The 13,378-nt window shown below is 41.3% G+C and overlaps 1 protein-coding gene across 2 annotated transcripts in view; it reads left to right on the top strand.

The window, feature by feature from the left end:
* The window catches only part of LOC125458523 (serine/threonine-protein kinase 32A-like), a 286,051-nt gene that overhangs the window by 186,731 nt on the left and 85,942 nt on the right, over positions 1–13,378 (top strand). For both annotated transcript variants that reach the window (XM_048543865.1, XM_048543864.1), the window contains exon 6: positions 1,524–1,613. In XM_048543865.1, the coding sequence (XP_048399822.1) occupies positions 1,524–1,613 (90 nt within the window). The remainder of the gene's footprint in view (positions 1–1,523; positions 1,614–13,378) is intronic.

Raw genomic sequence — 13,378 nt, 5'->3', positions numbered from 1 at the left:
CAGACCACCTGTCTCTTTTGTGTTCATCATCTGCTCCCTGCCTACTCATCCCTTTAGACACGCTGTCTTCATTATCTCGTTCCCTACAGGCTTTAGTTATTACCTCCTTTCTGTCCAATCACCTATTTGGTTCCCATCCCCCTGTCACATTAGGTTAAACCCTCCCCCACAGCGTTAGCAAAAGCACGCCCAAGGACATTGGCTCCAGTCTGGCCCAGGTGTAGACCGCCCAATTTGTAATAGTGCCACCTTCCCCAGAGCTGCTCCCAATGTCCCAAAAATCTGAACCCCTCCCTCCTGCACCATCTCTCAAGCCACGCATTCATCCTGGCTATTCTTTCTTTTCTGCTCTAAGGAGCACATGGCACTGGTAGCAATCCTGAGATTACTACCTTTTGAAGTCCTACTTTTTGACATGGCTCCTAACTCCCTAAATTCTCCGTGTAGGACCTCATCCTGTTTTCTACCTGTATCATTGCCTATATGCACCATGACTACTGACTGTTCGCCCTCCCCCTTCAGAATGTCCTGCAGCCGATCTGAGACATCCCTGACCCATGCACCTGGGAGGCAACATACCATTCGGGAGTCTCGTTTTCGACCACAGAGCCGCCTGTCTACTCCCCTTACAATTGAATCCCCAGAATACTGCAATGAATAACTCACCACCTGACTCCTCCAAAGCCTGTCCACCATCTATATGGTGCAAGTCAAGGGCATGATGGAATACTTCCCACTTGCCTGGATGAGTGCAGCCCCACCAACACCCAACAAGCTTGACATCCTCCAGGGCAAAGCAGTCCGCTTGATTGGCATTACATCCACAAACACCCACCCCCTCCACCACTGATGCTCAGTAGCAGCAGTGTGTACTATCTACAAGATACATTGCAGAAATTTATCAAAGATCCTCAGACAGCATGACCACTTCCATCTAGAAGGACAGGGGTATCAGACACATGGGAACTCCACCACCTGCAATTTCCCCTCCAAACCACTCACCATCTTGACTTGGAAATATATTTCTGTTCCTTCACAGCCTCTCAGTCAAAATCCTACAATTCCCTCCCAAAATAGTGTTGTGGGTCAACCTACAGTAGGAGGGCAGCAGCAGTTCAAGAAGGCAGTTCACCACCACCTTGCGGGCAACTAGGGATGGGCAAGAAATGCTGACCACCCAGTGATGCCCCCATCCCACAAATGAAAAGGAAAGTTAAAAATGAAAGTTCCTAGTTCTAGTTCTTTGCACAAGAGAAAGCATCATATCCACATCCATTATTCCAACCCTTCCTGATCTTAATTTCCAATTTAGTTGCTTCCAAACTCCAGCAAATAGAAATCTAGTTTGTCCATCTTTCAAAGTCTCTATACCACTTAAGCAGCTTGATGACTGCACATTGGTATAAATAATCCAAGAGTCCTTGCAAACACTGGAATCTGAGTGCTGATATTTCATTTACTTTAAGAAACAATTAGAAATAACATTAATCTTCTGTTATTTACTTTAATCTGGTTCATTCTAGGACACGTGCATGTCACTGACTTCAACATTGCAGCATTGGTAAAGAAGGAGAAGCAGGCTACTTCAATCGCAGGCACAAAACCTTACATGGGTAAGTACGGGAGACTGAGGATTGGCTGATTAGTAATAAAAACTAGTACATATTTAGTACATTTCACAATTTTGGTGTGTATTGAAATACTTTACAGCCAATGAAATATTGAAATGTGGTCACCGTTGATTTGTATGAAGTACCACAAGTAATTTATGCACTGCAAACTCCCATGCACAGCAATGTGATAACAACCACATCATCTCTTTTGTGCGAAGTTGGTTGAGGGATAAATAATAAGCGACTGTAAAGAGCTCTACTATATACTAGTGCCCGAAGATCTCTCTCATCTACTCGAATGTGAAGATCAGGCCTTGGTTTAATGTCTTATCTGAAATATGGCCCTCATTCAGTACTGCACTGCAGTTTCAGCCAGGATCATGGGTTTAAGCCACTCAAATGCACAAATTTATTTGGTCAGTTTTCCTACAAAACGATCAAATTGTGCTGATACGTCAGAAATTATATTATGGGATGTTTTATTATGTTCAAGATGCTATATTAGAACACAAAACAGTACAGCACAAATGGCCTTCAGGCCCACCATATCTGTGTTGACCATGATGCCATTGTGAACTAGTCCCATCTGCCCGCACATGGACCAAATCCCTCCATTCTCTGCCTGTTCATGTGTCTGTCTCAATGTCTCTTAAACTTTCGCTATTGTATCTGCTTCTAAAACCACTCCTGGCAGTGTGTTCCAGGCATCTCCCACCCTCTGTTCAAAAACCAAACTTGCCTCAGGCAACTCCTTTTAAACTTTCACCCCCTTACCTTAACTCTTTGGCCCCTAGTAATTGACATTTCCACTCTTGGAAAGAGACACCAACTGTCCACCTATCCGTGCCTCGTTATTTATGTTCTAAATATTTTCTATGTTTCTATGGTTGCCTCTCAGCCTCTGATGCTCTCGTGAAAATGATCCAAGTTTTTCCAACCTATCATTATGGCTAATACACTTCAATCCAGGCAACATTCTAGTAAACCTCTTCTGCACCCTTTCCAAAGCCTCTGCATCATCTCTCACCTGTCCAGATTAAATTCCATCTGCCATTTCTCCACCCAACTTTCCTGTTGATCTGTATCTTTCTGCATCCCTTTGACATCTTCCTCACTATCCACAACTTTACAAATTTTCGCCAACTCACCATGGATTCCATGTGATTTGATCTTCCATCAGGGACCTTGTTATATGCAGTAGGTAAAGTAGGAGTTATGACAATGTAGAACAACAGTTTATATTTAAGCAATGTCTTTTAATGTAAAATTCCTCAGGATGGAGGTGGTAATATCATGATGGTGTTACCAGAGTAGTGCTCCAAGGACATCAATTCGAATTCTCCCATAGTCATACAGCACTAAAGAGGCCCTTCAGCACGTCGAATCTGTGTCAACCCATCTATACTAATCCCACATTCCAACATTCGGTCCATGTTCTTGAATTCTATGATATTTGACATACTTTTTTAAAAATTGAGATTGCCCAGCTCTACTAACACTCCCCCATCGCTCCCACCCCTAGTAGTGCATTCCAGATCTCCATCACCCTCTAGCTGCAAAACATTTTCTTTACATCCTCTTTACATCTTTTCTAAACCTCCTGCATTTCACCTTAAAATTATGCCCCTTAATTATTGACCCTTCAACTAAGAGGTCAGACGATGAAATCTGAATCACCAATCTTCTGGAATAAAAAGTTAATGAAAAGGACACCGTGTAAATGTTGTTGATTATTCACTAAAGCCCTATGGGAGTATCTTTACCTGGCCTGACCTGCATATGATTCTAGACCCACAGCAATCGACTCTCAACTGCCTTCTGAAATAGCCAAAAACTAGTCAGTTCAAGCAGTATTAGGAATGGATAATAAATGCTGGTTGAGCTAACAATATCCACATCCAATAATTTTTTTTTAAAAGGTGCTGCACGAGAGCATGAACAGAATCATCCCCTTGCTAGTCTGATGCCGGGTCTGTTCTTTTGGGGTCCAGCTCCTTTTGTTACAGATTGTGGAGTTCTATGTGGCTAGTACAGAACATGCTGTGCATCAGATGTGTACAAAACTGATAGAGGTCTCTCCTCAGGCCAGAACCAAAGAGCTGGTATGGTGAAATAAGATGGAGAGAAGCAAAGTGAATACTTTGAATTTCCATAAAATAGGATCAGTTTTTCTTTCAGTAGAAGCCACTTTTTCTCAACCCTTAATGCATAGGACATCGAGCCCCACTGGAGTAAGTATAACTGCAAAAGCCACATTCTGATCCTGCCCATGGTAGCATTCCAGATATATCAAGCCCCATGCACAGGGAAAGTCACTGAGATAGTCCAATGAGTGGATTTTGTTGTATTGTATGAGGCACATGATGTGGCTTGTGACATTATAGTTGAGAGCTTTTTTCAGCATTTATTCGGCTAAAGCCATGCTTAGTTTGGAATTGAAGCAGGACAATGCAGCAAGTATCTTTTAGGGGAGGATGCTGTGAGTTTGTTCTGTTGTTAACCAAAGATCTCGCATTATGCTAACGTGAGTGCTGTGACAAAGAGCTTAACCACAACCAGTTTACAACAGTGCATTCTAGAAAAGTAATCCTCCTTACTGATTTTCAAATATCTGAATACAGTTGGCTGGTCCGCAGACAACTTCAGTTATTAATTACCCACTTCCACCTCTAAACTATAACCACATAAACTATAACTATAAACTATAACTACTATGATGTGTTCCAAGGCCCACCTCAGAGGGAAAAGACAGATTCCAGAGACCCAGCCATATTTGAACTGTGATAACATAAAGTCATGGTGGCGTGTTACCTTCTACAAAATCTACCAAATGGCAAACCATTTTACAATGGGAATCAATCACATAGGTTTCAACCATCCAGAAACATGATATGTAAACCACACAGTAAAAATTAAAGTACAATAAGTAATCTTTTTAATACATATAAAGAAGTCCTCCTAAAAGGTTACCCCATAATATAAGAAATACATAAAATCGGTCACACTGGACCTTATTGTAAATCTGTCCAAAAAAATGCGATGACCATTACAACAATGAATATGATTATGCAGAATATCAGTGGCAACATGATAGATAAAGCATGCACATTGTGCACATTCATATCCAGGAAATTGAGTACATCATGGACACCTCACTCTAGTAGTTTGTTTTAGCAATCATTTGGATGCTTTTTTAAATTTTTTGACATATTGTCTAAGTTTTATTTTGTTCTGACAATTTTTAAATTAGGAAACATTGATCAAAATCCAGGCAATGGGCAATAAGTTCAATTCTGGTCTCCCTGCTACAGGAAGGAAGTTGTGAAATTTGAAAGGGTTCAGAAAAGATTCATAAGGATGTTGCCAGAGTTGAGCTTTGGCAAGAGCCTGAATATGCTGGGGCTATCTTGCCTGGAGTGTTGAGGCTGACGAGTGACCTTTAGAAATTTAGAACATCATGAGGCGCATGAATAGGGTGAATAGCCAAGGTTGTTTTTTTTGTTGGCGTAAAGGAGTCCAAGACTGCAGGGCCTAGGTTTAAGGTGAGAGAGAAAAGATTTGAAAGGGATTTAAGATTTAATATTTTCACCTTGAGGGTGGTACATGAATGCAATGAGCTGCCGGAGGAAGTGGTGGAGGCTGGTATAATTACAGCATTTAAAAGGCATCTGGATGGGTGCATGAAAAGGAAGGTTTTGGGGAGATATGGGCCAAACGCTGTCAAATGGGGCAAGATTGATTTGGGATATCTGGTTGGTACGAATGAGTTGGAATTAAGAGTCCATTTCCGTGCTGTACAGCTCTATGACTCTTAAGTAAATTTGTTAAATACTGAAGATGCAGATGGAAGAGTTTAATTCAGTGAGCTATTTTAAATCTATTACACCAGACAAACCAATTCAGATGTATGAGTTTAATTCATGCAATTAAATGTTTAGAGAAACAATCTCCTTCACTCGGGTACAGATGTTAATTAAGAATTGATTTTTAATTAACAAGCACCATCTGGAGCTGGAATGCAAGGCTCACAGCAAAGTTTTTAGCAATAGTTGCTCACTGGCATTTAGTTTTTACCAAAACACTCAGTTCACAGCCTCATTCTGTGATCCAAATTCTCAACCCCCTGATACTGTTGTTTCACTAAGAGCATTTGAAGTTTTTTTTTCTTGTTGCTGCTGTATAGAAAACAGGACTTTTTTTTGAGAAATTGGCTTCCTTCCCTCACACACATTCTGTGCTCTGAAAATGCCATGATACAGGCTGGAATCTGACACCAATTAACTTTATTTATTTATTCATTAATTAAATTTTCATCCCTATAGCCTGCAGTCAAATGGAGATTTCTTGGGCTTAGAGATGATATTAGGTAAATAAGAAATACAATCTTTTCCCAAAGCACACAGGCTGTCACAACTGGCATATGGAACATTTTCACCAGGATATTTGTTAAGAGATTGTTAGTAAATCAGACAGAATGGATGGTAGCTTGTGGAAATGATAGGGGTTTTGCCAGCAAGACTCCCATCCTTTGGGAAAGGCTCCACAAACCATGAACCAGTCAAGAAATTGAGAGGCTTTTAAGCAGGACTTTGCCTATGTTCAGGGTTCCAGGTGAACGTCCAACCTATCAGGAGCTGGCAGCTAAAGACAAGTAACTCAACTGCATTTCCCTGGGACGTGGTGAATGCCGCTGGAGCAATGACTACCAGAGGCCCAAGCTAATGGAGCAATCCAGGCCAGAGATGAGTAGTACTGTGAAGTCAGCAAAAAGGTAATGAGGGTGTGGGGAATGCTGGCAGTAGAGTCAGGAAGGTGACTCATAATAAGCTCTTCTTTCCTCTTGCTATGCCTGCCATTCAGGCACTGAACATCTTTCAAGGAGGGAACCCCCCACCCCCACCCCCGAAGACCTTAAGCAGCCCACACGGCTTTTCATGTCATGCTTCCTGCATTGCAACAGCGTACTGGAGAGGGCAGAAGTTTCCATGTAATACCTCTGGTCAAGCATAAAGTACAGATTAGCAGAGGAAGCCAAGGTAGTTTGCCAGAGGACAGGTGAAGAATTGCACTTGGCTAAGAAACTGCAACTCGTCTCAGCCTCTTGGTTTCAAGCAGACCGTGATACAGGAGCACCCTTTCTTGTGGACTGAATCAATTTCCAAGTGTAAGATGCAGTTGATGAATAAGTTGTGCAAGTCCACTAGCTATATCTCTGGCATCATGAAAGAAGTGTGCAAGGACATGTTGATCATCCTGTCATCAGTGCATGAAATATCAATTGGTACAAGATAGCAAGATGAAGCCTGGATGTTGTCAAGACTTTTGGAATGGCAACAATAACTATGCCACAGAAATGTTGAGAGTCAGCTTTAACAGGAACTCCAGGACGTTGGTGGAATACTGGATCTCTTTTTCAGCTCACCTGAGCTCTAAGTGTGCCTACATCATTCGGCTTCAATGTTGTCTCTTGTGATGGCATCAAAGGTGCCAGGCATCTGGTCCCCTCTAGTGGTAAGGTTAAAAAAAATAACTTTTTAGGCTGAGATTTCATACCAATTTCAGTCAGAAAGGTGAACCAGCTGGAGGCAGATCCTTCTAAGACAGCAGTATTGAAATAAAGAGCACTTCCACCCTTGGAGACTTCATTTGAAAAATTTCAGCTACCCACCTCTCAACCTTCACAGGGTGCACCATCTAGAAATAAGGAATTGGAACATTCAAGAAAGGAATTTTACTATGATAAAGGTGCTATACAGATGCATGTTGTTGAAATTAGGTACAGGAGGGTAGATACAATGATCAGAAAGACTTGATTAGCTGTCCATTTTAATTGAGTCATTTTTTAAGATCAAATTAATAGTTTATCTTAATGATTTACTTTAAGAATGTATGCACATGGTTAAACTGTGGAGTGACATTGAATTACTAAATGTGATTATTTGAGGACCACAAGCAGGGAATTACTTAGAACTAGTAGATTTAGTAATGTAATATTAACAGCATCTTGGTTCATGATAGTCCTTTCAATAATCCGCTCTGGCCCACAGTACAACTAATATCATACAATGTGGTTGTTTCTTAATTCTATCAGAGTAATTAGACTTGGATGATATATAGTGCCTAAACAGTGTTGCTCACATCTACAGATACACTCAAGAATCTGTTCTTGAGTAAGATTTATTTTGTACTGCCTTCTCTCAAGCTGCAGGCACTGCATCAGGCACCGTTGCTTTCTTTTGTTCATGATCTGGTAATGAAGGGGCCGTTCCTTCTACATATTTGTAAATTCAAAGTGATACAGTGCCAATAGATTAGGACTTATTATTATCACAAAATTCACAACTGGATGGAGTGAGCAACCATGGCTACAGTCAGAGATAATCGGAACTGCAGATGCTGGAGAATCCAAGATAATAAAATGTGAGGCTGGATGAACACAGCAGGCCAAGCAGCATCTCAGGAGCACAAAAGCTGACATTTCGGGCCTAGACCCTTCATCAGAGAGGCTACAGTCAATTGCTTTATATCTGTTTTCGCTAATGGAGAGAATTCTGCCAAACTCATAGCAATGAAGGAGATTGTAGAGGATTTTTAAAATTTGCTCAAGGGATGTGGGTGTCACGAGCTGGGCCAGCATTTATTGCCCATCCTTAACTGCCCTCTGGGCCATTAAGAGTCAACCACATTGTTGTAGATCTGGAGTCTAATGTAGGCCAGACCTGGTAAGGAGACTGGATTTCCTCCTGTAAAGACAATTAACCAATCAGGTGAAGTTTTACCCCAGTTAACAGCCCTTAATTCTAAATTTGTCATTGAATTTAAATATCACCATCCATCATAGTGAGATTTGAACTCATGTCCCAAGAACATGAGCCTGGGCTGCCAGATTACTAGCCCAGAAACATTGTTGCTCCACCACCACCATCGGGGACGACTGTTTCTGAATTGAAACATTAACTTGGGAACACAAGGTATAACTGGATGAGATAATATTAGATAAGAAAGAGGTAGTTAGGCAATCAGTCTTTGAGGCAATCAGTCTTTGAGGTGGACAAGGTAAGTTGAGGAAGTTGTTGCAATGGTTTACAAGATCCTGGATTTTATAAACAGAAGGTACGGTGCAAAAGCCTGGAAGGTATGGTAAACATTCATTATTAACCAACAAGGCTGGAGTATTTCTAGACCACACACTGTAAAAAGGTGGTCAAGGTCTTGGAGAAATTACAGAAGATATGTACTAAGATTGTATTAGAAATAAAAGGCTCCATATTACATGAGAAGACTGGATAAACTGTGGTTGTTTGTCTTGAAGCAGAGAAGGTTAAAAGGAGACTTGAATGAATTATTCAGAATTATGACAGGTGCTTTTTATCAAGTAACTTAAAAGAGAATGAACAGGCTATAGATATAGCCAAACAAATCAGAAGTTTCATGAAGGAAGAAACAATGTACATGTGTTGAGTTATATGACCTGCAGTGCAATTCCAGGAAGCATGATGGAAACAGATTCAGTAATAAACTGCAAAGGGGAATTGAATCAGTGCTTGATGTGGAAGATGTTATAAGACTACAGGGAAAGAGCGGGTAAATGAAACTAATTGTCTACTCTTCTAAACAATCACATCCAACATGAAGAGTCTGATGGCCTCCTTCTGTCTGGTAGCATTTCATGATTCTGTGAATTCCAGAGACCCCTTACAGTCTTCATTTAAGCTTGTTAAGGCACCAGAAAGAAGTGTTCAATGTGCTGTAATAGGTATACAGCAGCAATACTAAATGTTCTGCATCGCTCTTAAGTGTAGATGCCATTTGGAGTCAAATACCCAGGCAAAGGTATCCCTGGTCTGCACTAAAACATCAGCTAGTTTTTTTGGTTGTTTGTTAACAGATCCAGTGAGAAAATTGTGTAAGGCATCGCAGCATTTAGGAATAAATCCAGCCTACTGACCACCTCCAAAAGTTGAAATTGATGGATATGATGTGGGTATTACCAAGAGCAGGCAAAAAAGGATCAGGACTGGGAACTAAAGATCCAAGAGTACATGTCCCATTGAAAGGACGAGCAGATGAGTACTCAGAGTAGTAAGGGAATGGAACGCTTTGCCTGCAACGGTAGTAGATTCGCCAACTTTAGGTACATTTAAGTCGTCATTGGATAAGCATATGGACGTACATGGAATAGTGTAGGTTAGATGGGCTTGAGATCGGTATGACAGGTCGGCACAACATCGAGGGCCGAAGGGCCTGTACTGTGCTGTTATGTTCTATGTTCTAGATGGGCAGAGTGGATCTTCCACAGTCCCTTCTGTAACCAGCCGATAAATATTAACCTGAAATATCAGAATAAAACAATGGATACTAGTCAAAGTTACAGCCACTGTGGATATGGGGAAAATGAAACAGGCACAGACCTAGTGCCTGATCACAATCCAATGTCGCCCCGCCCCTTCTTAGTAAGAACCTTCTTAGTAAGAAATGAAATTTATTCAATAACAAGAAGGTTGGAAGGTGTTGAATCTGTGAAGTAGACTTAAGGAACTGCAGAGGGGAAAAAGAACCTGATGGGAGTTGTGTACAGCCTCATAGCAGTAGTTAGGATGTGGGGATTCATTCTTCAGATGAATCAGGAGATACAAAGGCACATAGGAAAGGCATGATGACAATAATCATAGCAGTGTACAGCATGGAAACAGGCCCTTTGACCCAACTCATCCATGGGGGACCTCAGTATGCAGGGGGACTATGGAAAATTGGGCTGCTCATAGATCCCAAGGAAAGGAATTAGAGGAATGTCTGGTGACAAGTGGAGTTCTGCAGTGTTCAGTGTTGCGACCACAATTATTCATGTTCTACATTAATGATATGGATGAAGGAACTAAGGGTATTGTTGCTTAGTTTGTAGATGATGTAAAGATAGGTGAAAGGTCAGATAGTATTGAGGAATGGGATGGCTGCAAAAAGACTTGGAAAGTCTATGAGAGTGGACAAAGGAGTGGCAGGTGAAATATAATGTGGGAGACAGTGAGGTTATGTATCTTAAGGAGAATAAAGGTGTAAACTATTCTCTAAATGGGGGTAAAAGCTTCAGAAATCTAAAGCACAAAGGGACTTGGGAGTCCTAGTTGGAGATTGTCTTAAGGTTAACTTGTAGAATCAATTGGCAATCAGGAAGGCGAGTGCAATGTTAGCATTCATTTCAAGAGGGCTAGAATACAAGAGCAGAGTTTACTGCTGGAGCTGTGAGAGTCTCTGGTCAGACAGCATTTGGGATATTGTGAGCCGTTTTGGGCCCCATACACAATGAAGGATGTATTGCCATTGGAAGAAGTTTATAAAAATGATCCTGGGGATGAAGAACTTGTCATAGGAGGGGTTGTTGAGGATTCTGGGTCTGTACTTAATGGAGTTTAGAAGGATGTCAGGGGCGGGGAAGAGATCTGATTGAAGTTTACAGAATACTAGGAGGCCTGGACAAACTGGAGAAGATCTTTCCATTAGTAGGAAAGACTAGGAGTGGGGGCACAACCTCAGTGAAGGGAGGGCCCTTTGGAATTGAAATGAAGAATTTCTTCACCTTAAGGGTGTTGAATCTGTGGAACTCATTGCCACAGAAGGCTGGAGAGGCCGAGTCATTCAGCACAAAACAGACACTTCAGTCCAACCAGTCCATGCCAAATATAATCCCAAGCTAAACTAGTCCTACCTGCCTGCTCCTGTTCCATGTCTTCCCAAACCTTTCCTATTCATGTACTTTTCCAAATGTCTTTCAAACATTGTAAGTGTATCCATATCTACCCCTTTCTCAGCAAGTTAATTCCACATGTGAACCACCCTCTGAAAAAGGTTTGTGTCTTACATCTTTATAAAATCTCTCCTCTCACCTTAAAAATGTACCCCTTAATCTTGAAATCCCCCACCCGAGGAAAAAGACAACTACCATTAACTTTACCTGTACCCCCATTATTTTATAAACTTCTATAAGGTTGCCTCTCAACCTCCTACGCGCCGGTGCAAAAAGACCCAGCCTATCCAGCCTTTCTTTTATAACTCAAACTTTTCATATCTGGCAACATCCTGGTAAATCTCTCTGAGCCCTCTCCAGCTTAATAATAACCTTCCGATAACTGGGTGACCAGAATTGAACACAGTATTCCAGAAGAGGCCTCACCAATGTCCTGTACAACCTAAACATGACTTCCCAACTCCTATACTCAAAGGTAAGTATATTTAAGACAGTAATCAATTAAATAGGTTCAAGATTATTAAGGGAATCAAGAGTTATTGGGAGAAGACAATAGAATAGGGTTGAGACATGTATCAGCCATGATCAAATGGCAGAGCAGACGCGATTGGCCGAATAGCCTAAATTTCCCCCCATATCTTATGAATAGGGCAGCTGATATGCATGTTATGTGGTAGGTATTGCAATTGATTTGAATGTAATCAGAATAGAATCACTTGTAACATTGGAAGCTTTCTTTCTGCTTTGGTGCACAGCTGCAATATTCTTTTGAAAAACATCACTTGAAGTAACCAAAAAATAATTGCCATGGTCTCTTTACAAAGCAAAAATAATGATGGACTTCTTGTATAATTCCGCAACAACCTATGAAGGGGAAGACCATGTTGATAGCTACAGAGGATATCAACTGATGTTATTTACATGTGTACAGTATATACCCTGCCATCCTCACCACATCAAAATTTTAAATCCACAGTCATTCTGCTCTTCAAAAAATATTACAACTTCTCAGAATATTTGCATGGCTTAATGATCTTTTGGTTTGCTTGCTATTATTAACAAAAACAAGGAAGACGGAGTGACTTGTTTTACCAGTGTCTAAGAGCACAAGAAGAGAGTTCTCTGATGTATATGGCCCTCAGTTAGTCACAATATCCATTGGCCACCTTCAGGCTGTCCCCAAAGTCATTGATACGGTGGCAGTGCCTCCTATGAGGTGGAAGGTGATATCGAGGCAGAGATTGAGCTCAGTGGCAGAGATTCAAAGATCTCGCCCCCCCCCCCCCCCACCCCTCAATAATTGCTTGCAGGCTTTGGCTGAGCAGCCAAGTTGACTGATCATTTCCTGGCAGGAAACGAGATGCAGATAATTTACTTTGAAGTGTGGTCATGATGGAGAACACCTCTGCTCTGTTTTTTGACATATAGTCACAAAAGTAACAAGGAAATGCATACTGGTTGTTTTCAACTTTGCTATTGGGAACACGGACTCCAGTAACTCTTCCCAACCTTGTATAGTGTCTTGTAGTGACAGAAGATGAATCTGGAATCGTTGTGGTCATATGATTTACTTCCTCTTCCATGGTGTTGAGATGCAGCTAAGCATACTACGTGTTCTTAGGAAACTAAGGAAGCAACAATTCTCTGCATCTCCTCTACAGATGGAACAGGATGACAGTACAACTGACATCATTACTGTTTCTGAAACAGGAAATTGACACACACTGTTTCTGTATACAAATACATGATACAGCTGATGTCATTGTTGCACATTTGCTCTCTACTGAACATTCCTCCCATTTGTTTGTCCCTTCAGCCCCACATTCTGCCCCATCACCATTTCATCTCCCTGCCTGTAACCATCCTGTCACTGACCCTTTTCCTATCTCTGGCAGCTTTTTCATTGAGCACCCCCTGCCCACTCTGTTGCTTTGCTTGCCAATCCTCTCCCTGCCCCACTCACCAGCCACTTAAAAACATAAATCATGGAATTGTAGAATCTCTATTGTGCTGAAAGAGGCCA

The sequence above is a fragment of the Stegostoma tigrinum genome, chromosome 13, assembly GCF_030684315.1.
Source record: "Stegostoma tigrinum isolate sSteTig4 chromosome 13, sSteTig4.hap1, whole genome shotgun sequence".
NCBI lineage: Eukaryota > Metazoa > Chordata > Chondrichthyes > Orectolobiformes > Stegostomatidae > Stegostoma > Stegostoma tigrinum.
The sequence above is the reverse complement of the archived record's forward strand: the minus strand, read 5'-3'. Positions and strand labels throughout refer to the sequence as shown.